General features: G+C 58.0%; 1 protein-coding gene across 2 annotated transcripts; it reads left to right on the top strand.

The window, feature by feature from the left end:
• The first annotated feature begins 1,907 nt into the window (after positions 1 to 1,907).
• On the top strand, positions 1,908 to 15,624 carry RRP1 (ribosomal RNA processing 1). Of its 2 annotated transcripts, none has more exons than XM_037830855.1 (13): positions 1,908 to 2,134; positions 3,128 to 3,210; positions 3,782 to 3,839; positions 5,032 to 5,117; positions 6,899 to 6,960; positions 7,889 to 8,018; positions 8,247 to 8,311; positions 8,545 to 8,762; positions 10,084 to 10,145; positions 10,953 to 11,050; positions 11,354 to 11,373; positions 13,254 to 13,373; positions 15,220 to 15,624. In XM_037830855.1, exons 1-13 carry the CDS (start codon positions 2,002 to 2,004, stop codon positions 15,477 to 15,479), a joined length of 1,395 nt encoding a protein of 464 aa, XP_037686783.1. In that variant the 5' UTR covers positions 1,908 to 2,001; the 3' UTR covers positions 15,480 to 15,624. The 2 variants fall into 2 exon arrangements, with proteins under 2 accessions (XP_037686783.1, XP_037686792.1); XM_037830864.1 differs by having other exon boundaries at positions 15,017 to 15,417.
• The last annotated feature ends 701 nt before the right edge of the window (positions 15,625 to 16,325 follow it).

Here is a 16,325-nt window from a genome sequence, read left to right as displayed (position 1 = left end):
ACCCTTAATATCCATTCCCACATGTATTCCCCTGGTTTCTGTCTATATAAATTGGAAAAGTCATACAGTTCTTTTGGAGTACAGCATACTTCTTCTTGGGTCACACTTTGTACCTCACCCTTAGGGGCCTGTTGGGACTTCAGTCTAGTTATAAGTCTTGAAGCAAAGACTGGTGGTGGGGGTGGGTCATGAAAAGAGTTAGAAGTATCCCTCAAGCCATTTACCTCAGGACATTCTGTTGCAGTTTCATCTCCTGAAACAGGATTAATCCCTCCAAACAGAGGAGTGAGGGTTGCTTCCTCTTGGGGAGGTGATTGCAGGATTAGCAGGCATTGAAGGGTTAATCTCTTTAGGTGGAGGTTGGATGGCAGGCTCCTTAGGGCAGACTGGAGGTCGGGAAGCTGTTTCCTCAAAGTAGACTGGGGGTTGGGTAGCTGTCTCCTCAGGGCAGACTGGAGGTTGGGAGGCTGTTTCCTCAGGACAGCCGTCTACAGGTATATCTAGCAAAGACTCAGTAGAATCCAGGGTTCCAGTGTCCTCACTGCCATTATTATCAATCTGTATGTCCCCATCCCAAGTTTCAGGATCCCATTCTTTTCCAATCAATGCCTTTACTTTAACAGCATTTACTTTAACCCTGTGAGGTTGAGATTTTAATTTACATTATAAATCTGCTACTTGCACAATGAGACTCTGGGTCTGGTTTTCAGAAATCTCAAGTCTGTGGCCACAGGAAATAAGATTTTCTTTCAGGGCACACATAGAAACTTTTACGTCTGTCATACAGTGCTTAAGTTTTAAATTTGAAAACTTTAGCTCGTCCCTTTCTCTTATACCTTTATCTAGCGTATCTAAGAGCAACCAACAAACATCATTATACCTCTTAACTCTGCAAAATTCTGTTAAGGTGTCAAAAACACTGTCACCCAGAGCCTTGCTTTGTACAAGAGTATGATTAGGCAAATCAGACGGTGATATTTTGCATATCTCCATTGCGAACTCACACCATGGACTGTCATTGCCATCTTGATTACTGGAAATGGAGTCATTAGTGCCTCTGAATCTAATCAGAGTAGAAAACCAATTGTAAAAGCCCATTTTAAGATTCTGTTTCTCAAGAACCACTCCCGGTACCAAGTTGTATTAGTTAAGGTTCTTTAGGGAAACAGAATCAACAAGTGATATCTGTAAATATAAGAGTTTATGAAAGTGTCTCATGACACTGTGGGGATGCACAAGCCCAAATTCTGCAGGGCAAGCAGCCAGCTGGCAACTCCAATGAAGGTGTCTGATGAATTCCTCAGGAAATGCTTCGCTGGCTAGCTGAAGAAGTGAAGGTTCTCTCCCTCTTCCTTAAAAGTCTTCAACTGATGGGATTAAATCCAGCTGATTGAATTCTCTCAATTGCAGAAGACACACCCTTCATTGATGTAATCAGTCACAGCTGCAGTCAGTTGACTTATGATTTAATAAACCAGCCTTCTGGTGTAGTAACCAGCCACAAATGTCCTTGGAGTACCGGTTAGGCCAGTGCTTGCTTGACCAGACACATTTACTGGTGACCTTTGCCGGAACCCTTCATTTCACCGAGGGTTGCCAACTGGCCGTTCCCTAGCTCCACCATCCCGCCCACCTGTTCTGGCAGGCTTTCTTTGGTAAAGACGAGCTTTCCCTCATCAACTGGGAATGAACTGCAGTCCCTCCTAAAACGCAGGGCAAACGATCAACCATTTCCCTTTAATGAAAAATTCAAAACCTCCCGAGGGTGCAGGGAGAACCTCGCGGGCTCCCGGGGCCCTCGGCTCGCCCTTGCAGCTGCGTGGCCCGGCCCCCAGGCGGCGCTGGTGAGTGGCCGGAACCGCGGCGCAGGCCTGTGGCGGCGCGGGCCTGTGACGTCGCGGGCGTGTGACGTCACGGCGCGCGCCCCGCGGGTAACAGGGGCTTTTGCGGCCCGGCCGGGGCTTCGGCGGCGACGTGGGTGTTTCCGCAGCGCCGGGCGCCATGGTTTCGCGCGTGCAGCTCCCGCCCGAGATCCAGCTCGCGCAGCGCCTGGCGGGGAACGAGAAGGTGGCCCGGGACCGCGCGGTGCGGAAGCTCCGGAAATACATCGTGGCCAGGACGCAGCGGGCCGCAGGTGGCGCGGGAGTGGGGGTCTGGGGAGTGGGCGGGGGCGGCCGGGCTGGGGCTGGGGCTCGGGGGTCGGGCAGGAGCGAGGGGCGGCCTGGCGCGGGAGCCTCCATGTGGCGGGCCCGGCCTCCCTCCCCACCCGCGCTCATCTCTTCCCGGAAGCCGCCTGGGCCCCTGCTCGGAATCCCACCCCAGGCTGACTCCCGTTCCCGGCTCAGGCGTCCCCGGCTCTGGGAAGATGCTCCCGCTTCCAACTGTTGCATGGGGCACCCTGTATCTCCCGTCCAGCAGCGTGTATCACTGCTTGTACTTTTCTGTTTAATTACTGGGCCGTCGCCCGATTTTCCATTTGTTGTTAACTGGTCTCTGTAACGGTGGTTCTCGAGATGCAGCCCCCTGACCAGCAGCTTCAGCATCACCTGGACATTTGTTAGAAATGCGGACTCTTGGGCCCCTCCGTGCTGAATCAGAAACCCTGGCAGCAGGGCCAGTAGTCCGTGTTCTAAGTCCAGGTGATTCTGATACAAGTGCATTTATTAAATGCGTGATTCTGTATATCTGCCTCCCTTACTATCCTGAATAAGTAAGGTTACGTTTCCTATAAAATTTGAGGTATATCAGAGAAGTGCATAAACCCTAAGTTGTAAAGTTGGAGGAATTTTATCACCAATGAATTCTTTTCAACTCAAGAAGTGGTCGACTTCTTTTTGACTCGCCAAAATGGAATACCATACCTGATACCTTGTAGAGTCTCAGGAAGTGTGAGTGAATGAATGAATGAACAAATGAAGTGGTAGTCACCTGGAGGAATCCCTAAAGCCTCAGGCTCAGGTTCTCAGCTCGAAGGATTCCTTGAGAGAGGAGGGGTGGGCCCTGTGCCCCCAGTTGCCTTCACGGTGGTAGGAGTCCCCTGCTCCCCTGCAGGCACATTTCTCTGGCTTTGTTCTGGAACTAAAAGGTCCGAGTTCGTGTAGTCTGAACGGTGCTGTTTTTGACCCAGGTGGTTTCACTCATGACGAGCTGCTGAAGGTGTGGAAAGGGCTGTTTTACTGCATGTGGATGCAGGACAAGCCACTCCTCCAGGTGAGTATGTGAGAAGGTAGGAGAAGCAGTTCTGTTGGGATGGTAGCACCTGTGGGAGGACAGGTGGGCATGTGGTGACCCTATTTTAATATGCCCAGAAATGCTGGGTGAAGTTTTATAGCTTCACTACTTTGTTCTTTATGGCTGGGGGGAGCCAGGCCTTTGGTTCAAGTGGATCTTAGGACTTTTCTGTTGTTTGCTGAGTTGAACACCAGAAGCAATAGTGGTGGAAGGCAGAGCAGGGCATGGGTATGGGGGGAAACATGGGGGATTTGTGTTTTGGCAAAACCGAGCCCTGAGATGATGCCATCAGCCTGTGCTGTACAAGGCACGGCTCATGCATGGGGCAGTTACTGCAGTGGCTCATTGAGGGGTTCCATCAGCCCTGCTGTGGGAGGGGGTCTTGCCCAGGGGTGGAACTTGCAAAACCCCAGGGCACTGGGCCGCCAGGCCGGCAGAAGCCTGTCTTCTATGGTGAGTGAGGGCACAGCTGTGTGGGTCTCTCCTTTTGTTGTCACTGAGGACCACGTTTCTTCAGGGACTGAGGGAGTTTTTCCTGTTCCCCATCCAGGAGGAACTCGGGAGGACGATCTCCCAGCTCATACACGCTTTCCAGACCACGGAGGCACGTAAGTCCCCCCTGGTGTGCTTAAGCCCATCTGTAACTGCCAGGATTGCTAGAAATCAAAACTGCCAGGCCTAAGAGGTTTGCTGTTTGAAAGTCTAGAGCAAATGATCCCACAAGCAACGGAAATGGGTACAAGTCCTAGCTGGTGCCTCTGGGTGCTTGCTCAGGTGTTATATGGGTTCGCTTGTCTACCTGAAATAGACTCAACTTTCCAGTAGGAGTCTAAAGGGCCAACACCTCACGTTTAAAAACGTGTGAGAAGAAAAGCTAATGTGACTGATTTCCACCTGAGGGTCTTACGGTTCCTGCAGTTGGTTTTCTTTCTGGTTTTGATCCTGACCCAGATCAGTAGCTCTAGCCGTGCCTGAGCCTCGGGGTCTCATGGGAGCCTTTAGGACACCCACATCCAGGCCCCGGTCCCATTTGGCCCCCCTCTGGGCCAGTCCTGAGCTCCTCGCTGTCACCGCCTGGTGGTACCTCGGCTTCTGGTGGGCCCCGAGTATTGCAGGGAAGCTACGGTCAGGGTGGGTGTTGGATGAGCCACAGCAACCACTTCTCAATTTGTGTGACTCTCTGGGAACTGTATTTGAGAAATTGGTGCAGCAGGTTCATATTCCGTGGGTTTTGCCTTCTGAGAGTTTGCAGAGTGGTTTCTGCTCTCCGTAGCAGGCTGCCGCGGAGTGGTCTGGACAGCAGGTGAGCGGCCTGGAAACGCGGGCCCAGCCCTGACCCAGCCGGCTGACAGAGCCTGGGCAGGTGCAGAGGTCCTGCCGTGGGCGACACGGTGTCCGCTGTGCGTCTCTCCAGTGGGCCAGCATGCTGAGCTTGCCACGTGCAGTTAGGTCAGGCTTGGGTGAGGGTGGGCCTCAGCTCTGGCCAGGGGAGCAGCGGGCGAGCAGCAGCCTGTACCCGGGGTGCCTCCGTTGCTGCCTGCTCTGCTGTCCCTGCGCTCCTGTTCCTCGGAGAACGTGGCTGCAGCTGGCATTGGTGGCTGTGCTTCGGTTTCTTCCCGAGGTCCCTAATCGCCCTGTTTCTACGAGAAACACGCTCAGTGGCTCCGGGGCTGAGGACTCCGGCCCTGCCCAGGTCGTCCTGGCCTGGCTTCCTGAGACCCGCTCGCCTCGCTTCCCGGAGTGGTGCCTGTGTTCCCACGGGGCCCCTCTCGTGGTGCTAACGGGGCTCCCCTGTCCTAGAGCACCTGTTCCTGCAGACCTTCTGGCAGACCATGAACCGCGAGTGGATGGGGTTGGACAGGCTGCGCCTGGACAAGTACTACATGGTGAGGAGCTGTGCGCCCCCAGCTGGGCCCCTTGCAGCACGCTGTGGCGGGTGGGGATGGGGGGAGGGCACGGCAGCTCTGCACCCTGGCATCCTGTTGTTGCTGTCCGAGCCAGGGAGGGCCGGGGCGCTTTGGGGCAGTGGTTGGCCTCTGAGCCCCCCAGACAGACTGCTCACAGAGGAAAGGCTTTGGGGCAGCGAGGGACCCTGAGGCAGGGACTCCACAAGTCTGGCAGGTCGGGGTTGGACAGAGCTTTGTCTGGGACACACTTGTTCGGGATTCCTCCCCGTTTGCCCCCATTTCGGAGGTTACTGGGTGAGGAAGGAATTCCTGCCATGCTTTGCAGATCCTTAAAGCAGCTACGCAGAATTTTGGGCCAGAGAAGGCGACTCAGGTCCGAAGGGTCAGAGCTGCCTTCCTGGTGACACTGTGCCACGAGGCTGTGCCTTCTGCCACGTGCAGGGTGGGGAAGGCGAGTCCAGTGCACTGCTGCCTGGTGTGCCCAATGCCAAGCCCGTGAAGAGGGTGATGAAAGTTACACTGTAGTACAGCATTCCTGTTTGCTTTCTCCTTCTCCATTGCATTCTTACAGATTTAGGTCAGTAATTTGCTCTAGAACTACAGGGGGAATTTGGGTTTTCTATACACAGCGTCTTGCTGTTCTGGCCTCCTTCCCTCCTGTTAAACCCAGTCTGGCTGTGGGTGGAGGTCACTGGGACTCTGGGCCAGCTCCAGAGACGGGCACATGATCAGGAGGAGTGGGGCACCTGAACAGGGCAGCATCCTGCCTTTGCTGAGGACAGGTCTTTAGGGGGTGTGGTTACTTCCTGACCTGCCCCTCTGCCTCGGCGACCAGCTCGAACATGGGCCTGGGTCAGGTGGCTGGCATGTGTCTGTGAGATGCTCCTGTGGGCAGTCACCCACCCAGAAAAGCTGGCGCTCGGGAGGGGAGGTTGGAGGGACTGAGGAGGGGCCAGGCGGCAGCCAGGGACCAGGCATTGTGCCCCATATGGGTTCGTCTGACCTGAGAATCCTCAGATGGAGCCAGCACTGTTGACCAGGGGTGTAGCTGCGGCCTTGTCACAGTGTGAGTTCCGGGCTGCTGAAGGCCTGTCTTCCTCTCCCGTGGCCGAGTGCAGCAGCATAGCCCTTCCTGCTGTGGAGGCCGAGGTCTCAGGCAGGGCCTGCCGTCCCGGGGTGGCGTCCTGGCTGTGACCAGAGGCTCCTCGGGGCCCTGTGTCCTCAGAGGCTTTCTCCCAGGCTCGGTCTCCTCCCCGGGGGTGTGCCGGTATCTGGAGGGGGCTGCCAGGAGAACACACTGAACCTCGTTGTGAAGGGGTGTGGGGGAGCCAGAGGAACTGTAGGGCAGATTTTGCGCCTCTGGAGCTTGGTTTAGATGCTGAGGCTTGAGGGGAGAGTCTTTACTGCGTATCCAAGAGGAGAAAGTGCGCGGGGCTTGTGCTCTGTGCCGGGAGAGGTGTTCGGTGAGCGGCTCTGGCTTTGCTGTGGCGCCCTGCCTCCGGGAAGGCCTGGATCCCTGCACTCACTTCTGCACCAGGACTCCAGCCTGAGCCAGGTTGCCGTTCTGCGTTTGTCCTGAGAGCTCACCTGCTGTTGCTCTTGGAAAGCTGGACCGTCTCAGCCCAGGTGGAGCAGTCATCCTCCAGGCCCGGGGGCCTGCTGGCCCGGTGTCCCATCTCAGTGAAAGTTCTGGCAGGCGCCGAGTGGGGCTGGGTGACGTCTGGGCCACGCTTCCCTAATGCTGCCCCTTCTGTGCACAGCTCATGCGGATGGTCCTGAACGAGTCCTTGAAGGCCCTGAAGACCCATGGATGGGATGAAAGGTATGTCCCGCACGGCCCGGGAGGGCACCGCTCTCCCAGCAGGTCCAGGGGTGGCAGGTCTGAGGGGGCAGGTGGTGGGTCCGAGGCAGACACTTTGCCCCCTCCGGCTCACACTCTGGGAGCCCGGGGCCGCGTGTTCCTCTTTTAGCTGTTTGTCGTGGGGAGATCCTTTACATTGCAGGATGACCCTGATGGTGCTTAAAATGAAGACATTTTAAAAATTACGATTTGTGTATAAGTTTATGGACGATGTCTTTGGTGTTGACCTTGATGACACGTTCTTACTGTGAATCAGAATTCAAGTCCTCAGCTGGAGAGGAACAGCAGCTAAGTAGCAGTCTTGAAGACTGTGGCAGATCCGTGTGAGTGGCGGTTGCTCCCAATTGTGGAAATATTTACCTTGGCCAGGCTCCTCACTGCCAGGGCCCGCCAGGCCACCAAGACCAGTGAGCCACGGAGAACTTGGAAGCGAGGGTGTCGGGGGAGGGCAGCTCCTGCAGCAGAGAACTGGAAGCACGCTAGGAATCTCGCTCGCCTTCCTTGGCTGGCTGTACTTGTCCCGAGGCCGTGGTCGGCGTGGCTGGCAAAGGGAACCGCGAGAGCCCTGTGCGTCTGCCGCCTGGACTGAGCCTTTTCCTTCCCCTCGCGACCCCAAGGGGCAGGAGGACGGAGGGCGCCTTTGGGCTTTCGTTCACACCTTACGACTGCCGCTGGCAGTTGTCCCTTGCAGCTGGATCCAGGGCCCCCTGTGGTGGAGACGCAGTGTTAGGGCGCCTCGCCGCACGTGCAGGTGAAGCTTGGCCCGGCCACGAGCCCACACCTGCCTGCGACTGTGCTGCTCCCAGGGCTGAGAAGCCCCCAGGAAGGAGAGGCAACCGTGTGCTCCCTCCCCACAGCTGCCTGCTGGACCTGCCTCCTCTTTCCCCAGACAGATCGAGCAGCTGCTGAAGCTGCTGACAACCGAGATCCTACACCCAGACAGCCAGGCCCCCAACGGGGTGAAGAGTCACTTCATCGAGATCTTCCTGGAGGAGTTGACCAAAGTGGGTGCCCAGGAGGTGAGGGTGACGGCTCAGGCCGGGGGCTGCCCGCGTGGCCTCTGTGAAGCTGGGTGGGTCAGGCTGGGGGCTGCCTACATGGCCTCCGTGAAGCCCGGTGCCTGGGGTCAGGCCGGGGGCTGCCCACGTGGCCTCCGTGAAGCCTGGTGCCTGCAGTCAGGCCGGGGGCTGCCCGCATGGTGTGTATAAGCAGAGGTCTCAGGCGGCTCTTGTTTCCTCTCCCTGTAGCTCACGGCTGACCAGAATCTCAAGTTTATCGATCCCTTCTGCAGAATCGCCGCCAGGACTAAGGAGTGAGTGGCAGGCGGCTTCATCAGGTCAAGCTGCTCTTTGTCTTTGCATTCTTCAGGATGATTTGTAGGAAATGTCCCCTTTAGGAAGAGAAGACAAGTTGGGTTGAGGGGAGCAGTGATGGGAGTGCCTGGAGGCCGCTGGGCCGTGCGGATGGGGGAGCGGGACCGAGTCAGGGTCTCCTCTGTGTGGGCATCGGCTAACAGGTCTGCTTCCTTCCTCTGCCCGCCCTCAGCACCCTGGTTTTGCATAACATAGTTCGAGGTGTCTTTGAAACGATCGTGGAACAGGCCCCATTTGCCATCGAGGATTTAATGAACGAGTTGGATGCACGAGAGGAGGAGGAGGAGATGTCGGAGGATGACGGGGTGTGGGAGAGCGATGGGTCATTGGAGGGTGACGACTGTGGGCCAGATAAGCCCTCCCAGGAGCCGCCTGGGCAGCCACCTAAAGGTGAGGCTCGAGCGCCTCAGGATCCGACAGCGTCTCTCCTCCCCGCAGCCCTGCCCTGGCTGGGGCCTGTGGCCATCACCCCCCGCCTGGTCCCCTGCGCTACTGTGTCCCCAGCGCTACTGTGTCCCCAGCATCTGTTCCCACGGCAGCCAGGGCACCTTGTAAAAGCATAAAGTGTGTATGTCCTTCCCTCCTGGGACAGTCAGCACATTGTCCCTGTTCCTGGCTCCTCCCTGTGCTCACCCACGGCTCCTGGGCATGCTCCTGTCATGGGCCCCAGCTGCCCTGCCTTCTGCTTGGGGGGCACCTGGGTGTCTGCTCTACTCACCTGTCACACTCTCGGGGACTGCCCAAGCACCCTGTGTCCCCAGTGGAAGGCCTCTGGGGGCAGGTCCTGCACACGGTGGTGACGACCTCCCGCTTGGCCTGTTTCCCGTATCGTTGGAATGGACATGCTATCCCTACAGGTGGCTGTGAGCCACCCGCTGGCCTCGCGTGGATTTGGCTTGTCTGCTGCTGTCACATTACGTGGCTGACCCTGCAGAGCCCTGCACTTGTGCCGTGCACTGTGTGGAGGGTCACACCCCTGTCGACAAGCTCCCCGATGGCCGTTCTCCCCTCCGACCCCTAGAGCGCTTGCTGATGTGATCCGTGGCTTTCTTGTTGGCAGATCCCTGATCCCTGTCTTCCTTTGTGTGTCTTACCTGTCCCGCCCTCTCCATCCTCCTGTGCCTGAGTGACCCTGCGTGCTGGGCGGGTACTAGGGCGCCTCCTGTCCCTGTGCCCCTCGGAGGCCCTGCTGTCATCTTGCTCTGTCCTCTGTGCTTCCTCACAGCCACCTCTTTATCTGGGAGTCTCGGCTTCAGGCAGTGCCCCAGGGCCCCAAGTGCCCAGGCTGGCACCAGACCCCCGAAGGGGATCATCCCCTGTGGGCCCCAGTCCCACCAGCCCTGGGGCTGGGCTTAGCTACCTTATTCCTCACTTCTGGAACTTTTCGCACTCCGCTTTTGCTGCCTAAAACACTTGCTCCTAATCCCCTTTGCCTCTGCAAGGACTGGCTGGGCCCCAACCCCGGCCTGCAGCAGGGCCCCCTCCTGGAGCCTCTGTTCTGGGTGAGACCATCAGGCGCCCACTTGTCACGTTGTCCTGGGTTCTCCCCCCTGCCCTTGCCTGCACCCACATCAAGGCTGATGAGCCCTGGCAGGAAGCTCCCAGCCTCTTGTTTCGTGTTTGTTTTGGCATCCTGGCCCCTGGGGGCTGGCGTGGGACGCTGGGCATGCCGGCCCCAGTCCTTGAGCTCATGGGCCCCTTCTCATCCTAGGCTCTGTTCATGGGGACGGGCAGGCAGGAGACGACGGGGACAGCGCCGGTGCTGTCCTCCAGGTAGGTAGACTGCCTCAGGACTGTCTCCGAGCCCCCTGGCTCCACGCAGACCTGTGGGGGGGGTGGGCACCTACGATCTGACCTGGAGCTGCTGAACCTATTGACAGTTAGCGGGGGTGGGCGGGGGACGGCGAGAACGCGGTGGGGGTCGGGGGCGGGGAGGGCAGGACCCAGCAGACCTTTTCCTTGGCAAGTGGGCCGCCTCCAAGCCTCCCTGAGGAAACAGCCGCCTCGGCAGAGATCAGGGCTGAGGTGCCCGGAGCTTGGCCGTGCAGCCCAGTGAGCAAGTCGTGGCTTCAGGCACATGGGAAGGCAGGCGAGGCCTGGGGCCCCCGTGACGGTCCTTCGGCGTCTTTTCTCTGGGGTTGTCCCCCTTGGGCTGTCCATACCTTCAGGATAAAAGACCCATCAGGTATCTGAGACGTAGTACCAAAAAATGTAGGGTCTTTGTTAATAATTTTTAGACACTGATTTTCTGTTGAGGTAACTGTTCTGGATATATTTGGTTGAGTAGGACTTACTAGAATCTATTTGTCCTGCTTTGTTTTTTCCTTGTTTTCGCCTGGCTGCAGATGTTGGCAAGGCTGAGGCTCACCCGTGTGGCTCTCGGTGGCTCTCTGGGGCGCACCTGGCCCTGCCCTGTGGGAGGCGGCTGTGGGCTGGAGGGATGAGGCAGGGACACTCCCGGGAGGGGGGTGTTCTTGGGACCCAGTGGGGCCGGCGTGTTGGACCAAGTGTGTCGGTGTCACTGGTCTTCCCGTCTCAGTGCCCGTGCAAGGGGCGTGACGAGTTCTCCTTTGGAAACAGTTTGACTACGAGGCGGTTGCCAACAGGCTCTTCGAGATGGCCAGTCGGCCCAACACCCCTTCGCAGAACAGGAAGCGTCTCTACAAAGTGATCCGGAAGTGAGTGCTTGTTTGGAAGGCAGCTGGCATTGTCCTTCCCGCGCCCTTGGCTTTGCCCTTTGCCTCGCTGGCCTGGCGGGTGCTTTTGTTCTTCCCTGAAGTGTCCAGGCCAGGTGGGGGGCGGACAGGATCCCTGTGGCAGTGCCGTTCTCGTAGCTCAGACCGTGCGTCCAGATAGGGGCTGGGGTCCAGCTCGGTCGGGACGGGCTTCCCGAGGACAGCTGCCGGGGTGGACCCCTTTCAGGAATCTGCAGCAGGGCTGGGGCCCCCAGTGGTGGTGGTGACTGTCCTTTGTTCTTTCAGGTTGCAGGAGCTCGCTGAAGGTGAGGATTGGGCCACCCGCCAGTGGCCACCTCGATTTGGAAGGGATTTCGTTCTCTCGGGGGTGGTCTGGGTCCACGTGTCCGGCTCACAGCACAAATGCTGGCTTGCGAAAGAGGTGGTGGTTCGGGAGAGGGAGGCGAGGCGGGGGCACGGCGAGTTCCAGCTCAGCGGTTCTCACACACGAGTGACATCACAGACTTGGGGCCCAAGAATCTGCCTTGGGACAAGTGCCCAGGTGAGTATGACGCTGCTGGCCCAGGCCTCCGAGAGACTTGTCCGTGCTGCTGGGGTGGACAACGACACAAGGGCTCGGTCTCCTGTTGGCCTTCCTTGTTCCTGGTTGTGGGTGTGGGGGCTTGGAGCTGGTGGGTGCTCTGGGCCATTGTCCCAGCAGATGGAGGCCACTGTCCTGGTGGCAGCAGGGGCTGTGAGCCATGGTTGGCTGCCATGGGCCTCAAGGTGCTGGGGTGGGGCTGCCTCCCCAGGGCCGATAGCTGGGCCACGTGTGAGGCCAATGCCTCAGCCAGCTTGGTGTGCCAAGTGGGCCTCAGGAGATGGCGTGGCCAAGGGGATGGCAGAGTGGCAAGGTGGCGTCTCCTCGGGGATGTGAGGGACCCCCTGTCTATTGTGGGGGGCGATGCCTCCACCTTCGGTGTGCGGCTGACGGGCCTGGAATGGCCTGCCCCAGAGATCATCTCCCAGGCCGTTTATGATTGAAAACTAAGTATTATTTGCAGCATCTTACTATGAAAATTTTCAAACATACAACACAGTTGAAAGGACTTCACAGTAAATTCCTGTATGTCCACTACCTGGTTTTTGCCACCATCACTTTACTATCTACTTTTAGGTTTTAAAGTATTGTATTAACTTTAATTTCAAACACTCTATATTCGACACCCAAAGCCCCTTCCCCTCTTCCCCCACCACCTGGTAACCTCTCATTGACGTCCTGTCTCTGAATTCACTATTTCCCCAGTGTTTGCCCTTATGAGCCGTCTTGCACTCAGCGTGGTGTTTTTAGAGTTCTTTGTGTGGTGGCACCTGCCAGCACATCATCCCGCCTTACAACCGAGTGGCATCCCCTCATATGCATGGACCTTGCTATGTTTGTCCGTCTGTTGATGGACACTTGGGTTGTTTCCACCTGTTGATTCTTGTCGAGAGTGCTGCTCTGAACACTGGTGGAGAGTCTGACTCCCTGTTTACACCCGCTGTGCTGGGGTGTCCACCTGGGAGTGGGTGGGAGTGGAACGGCCAGGCCGTTGGGTAATTCTACATCTAAGGTCTTGAGTCTCTGCCATGTTGCTCGACGGCGGCTGCGCTGTCTTACACCCCGGCGGTGCACTGCTGCCTTGCTCTAGCATGTGTCTAGCCATCAGTCTTTCCTTCTGTCTGTAAATCCATCCTACTGTTTTGATGGATTCCAAAGTAAACTGCAAACATCAGCGCAAGTCCTTGTAAGCACTGCTGTCTGCATGTTAGGAGCCACTAGAAGCTGATGTATTTTTAGGTAAAACTTATATACAACGCTGTGTGTGACTATTAAGTGCACATTTGCTGGGTCTTGACAAGTGCACACACCAGGATACAGAACATACTCAGTGCTCTGGCAAGCTCCCTCTGGGCCCCTTCCCAGCCTAAGCATTTTAAAAAATAGACCAAATACAAGATGGACGCCCCAGGCCCCAGCTCTAGGCACACCTGTGCCTGTGGGTGGGTGGCTTTGAGCTGGTGGGTTTCGGCTGGAGGCCTCGGGACAGCTCTGGGGTGTCGGAACAGGCTCATACGGTGTAGGTGGCAGTGGGGCTCGCAGGACCAGACCAGAGTGCCTGCGGCCTGCCCTCTGCACCCCTGACTTGTCTGCCCTGCTCTCCAGGCCACTTCCCTGAGGACGACGTTCCGGAAAAGGCCTGCAGAGCTCTGCAGGAAGGGAGGCTGGAGAGGAAGAGGAAGAAAAAGAAGCGCCTGCCCAAATCCCGGTCCCAGGGCAAGAAAGGTAGGGCTAGAGCCGGTCGCTGGCTGGGATGGCGGCTTTACATCCCTGGCTGTCCCCTTTTCCCAGTTGCTGGGGACAGGCGCTCTTTCCTCCAGGGAGCGCCCGGCTCCTGCAGTGCCCTAGCGGCCCCCCCCCCCCCCGTGTGCTTGGCTGGTCTCCTGGGCCAGGCATCCTGCAGCAGCCGGGGCCACCGCATGGCCTGGTGTGGGCCTTGGCTTCCCGGCTCCTGCTGCACCCCTTTGTTTAGCTACAGCTCTGTCTGTTCGTCTCATCCTCCCCAGGCCACTGAGTCCATTTTATCTGGGCTCCTTCCCTGGCCCTCACCCCCTCTCTGGGTTTGAACCCCCCCCCCCCCGTTTCCCTTCCACCCCTGTGTCCTCTGGGGGACTTTCATCCTGGCTGCTGTCACCCTGGATTCCAGAGGCTTCCCTTTGTGTGCCCCACAGCGGGCACATGAGTGGGGTTAGCGTGCGGCCCCCAACCTGCAGGGCTTCATGAGCTCTCGTCCCACGCTGGGCCTGTGCCTGCTGCAGAGCATACAGAATGTGGTTGCAGGGGTGGGTGCTACACGTGGAGGAGGAGGAGGAGGAGGAGGGGGCCCTGTCCCTGGCCGAAGGCCTCTCTGTGTTGCCCATGGACACCCAGACAGGCTGCAGGTCCCACGGGTCCTGCCCGAGAAGCGTCAGGATCTGCCCCTCTGTCAGGGTCCATGTGGCTCCAGGCCTGGACCTTGCACCACCCCCTGCCCAGCCTGCTGTCAGTCTGGCTTGCACACCGACGCCATGTCAGTCCCATGCGTGCTGTCTTTACGCTCTCAGTGGTGCATCAAACTGTCCAAGCTACTTCTCCTGGCCCCACCGGCCTTCCCCTCGCTGCTCAGAGCCGTCTGCTGCCTCCCACAGGCCCTGGGCCAGTCCTGCTCTCACCTGCCTTCACGTGTCGGCACCCTGCTTCTCTCTGCCCGGGTCCGTCCTCATGGCGGGCTGTCTCCCGCGTCCTGAGCTGGCAGTGGGGTTGCGCCTGCCTGGTGCTCATGGAGCTCGATGTCCACACGTCCTCAGGTGGCGCCTTGCCAGCCCCCTTGGTGAGGGCAGGGCTGCAGCGAATCTCGGTTTCTCCAGGTGTTGTCTGTCCTTCTGGTAGCAGACGTGTGTGTTCGGTGCTCCTCTGGGGCTGACGTCGTCAGTTAGGGAGTTGCGGGGAAGTAACATGGTAAAATGACCCCAGGTGCTTTCTTATTCCTCGTGGATGTGGTGGGCTATTTTTCCAAGAATTACATTTACGTTAGATGCATGACAGAGGACAGTTCTGTTGCGGCAGCGCGTCCACCAGGTAGGAAGGCCGAGAACGTTCAGCCCTCTATGAGTGCCCTCGGAACCAGGAGGTGTGTCACTGCCTTTATTTCCCTGAGCACAGTCGGAGTTTTGGGGCTCACTTTTGACTGTGTGAATCAGACGGGCCTTCACCCAGTGCGGACTCGGGCACCCAACACCAGCCCACGGGGTCAGGGTTTGGAGTGCCCTTGCCGTGCTGGCAGCTTGGCCTCGCGTCCTCCCACTCTTTGTCTCCCCTGGGGACTGGGCACCCCGGCTGTGGCCTCTTGCTGGCCACGTGTGGCTCACGGTGCCTTGCTGTCTTCCCAGAAAACAGGGAGGAAGAGGATGGGCGTCCAGACCCGAGCTCTGGGGTGGAGAAGAAGCGGCGGTGGAGGAGGAAGGGTGTGAGGGCTGACCCCGCCGGGCAACCCCAGAAGGGCAGGGGCCCCAGAGCAGGAGGGGCTCGCCGGAGGGGGCCACGGCAGCCCCCCACTGCCAGAGCAGAGGCTGCCAGCAGAGCCAATTTCCAGGAACCCAAAAAGAAAAAGAAACGGATGCTGGAGAGCAAGAAGTGACATCAGCCAGCTCCAGGACAGACACGTGGAGGGCATTGTCGCAGGCTCACCTGCCTGTGTACTCCCAGGTGCCTGAGTGGTTGTCGGAACTGTCACGGTCCTGCAGGCAGCCCCTAAACCTGCCGGTGGGGAAGCCGCAGAGGGTCGGGGCTGAGAAAGGACTGGGCCCCTCTTTCGAGCTGGGGCCCCAGGAAACCATTTCCCTCCCGGTTTAGCCCCAGGCTCTGGCTGTTGTGGCCTTGGGTCAGAAAATGAAACTCACTAAATGAAAAGGCCGCCTGGGAGGCGGTCCGTTCCCCAGTAGGGAATTGGTTACATACTTTATGGGGGACCCCTGAAATAAAAAGATGCTGTTCTGAAGATGTGTTGGTCCTTACCTTCATTTCCTCAGGTTGCCCTGACGCTGTCAGGAGCCAGGGAGCTCAAAACAGGAAGCGATCCTCTCGCAGCTCCGGAGGCCAGAAGGGGTGGGCAGGGCTGTGCGCCCTCGGAGACCTGTCTGGGAGGAGCCCCTGGCTGCTGCCAGCTTCCCGCGGCGGCCGGCCCTGCTTGGCCCTCCTTGGCCCTGCTCCCCCTCCTCCGCCCTGCTCGGCTGGCGGCCGCAGCCCTTCAGGCTCTGCTGCCCTGGGTCTCCGTGTGTTTGCGTGTCCTCTTAGACGGAGGTCAGCCACTGGCTCGGGCCTACACCCTCACTCCAGCCTGATTGCCCCTTGGCTAGCCTAACCCCCTCGAAACGACTCTTTCCAAAGAACGTCCCACCCCGAGGTGCTGGGCTTTTGGACTTGAGGACCTCCTGGGAGGACAGGATTCAGACGATGGCAGTTCTGATGCGTTTGTATAGAGATTTCCAGTTGTGTGAAACGGCAGATGTGGGTTCTTGATTAGTGTTTGTTTTTAAATCTGTTTTTGTGTTAAAAAAATCAGTTGACGTGCATCTAGAAGAAACCGAGAAACGGAGTCAGCAGTGTTGGCAGTGGTGCTCCGGGCAGCAGCACTTTCATTTTCTGCTTCATAAACTTGCGTTGGGTTTTTATAGTGCATTTACTTATGTCATAAAAACT

This window comes from Choloepus didactylus, chromosome 1 (assembly GCF_015220235.1).
Source record: "Choloepus didactylus isolate mChoDid1 chromosome 1, mChoDid1.pri, whole genome shotgun sequence".
NCBI lineage: Eukaryota > Metazoa > Chordata > Mammalia > Pilosa > Megalonychidae > Choloepus > Choloepus didactylus.
This window is presented reverse-complemented; position numbering and strand designations above follow the sequence as displayed.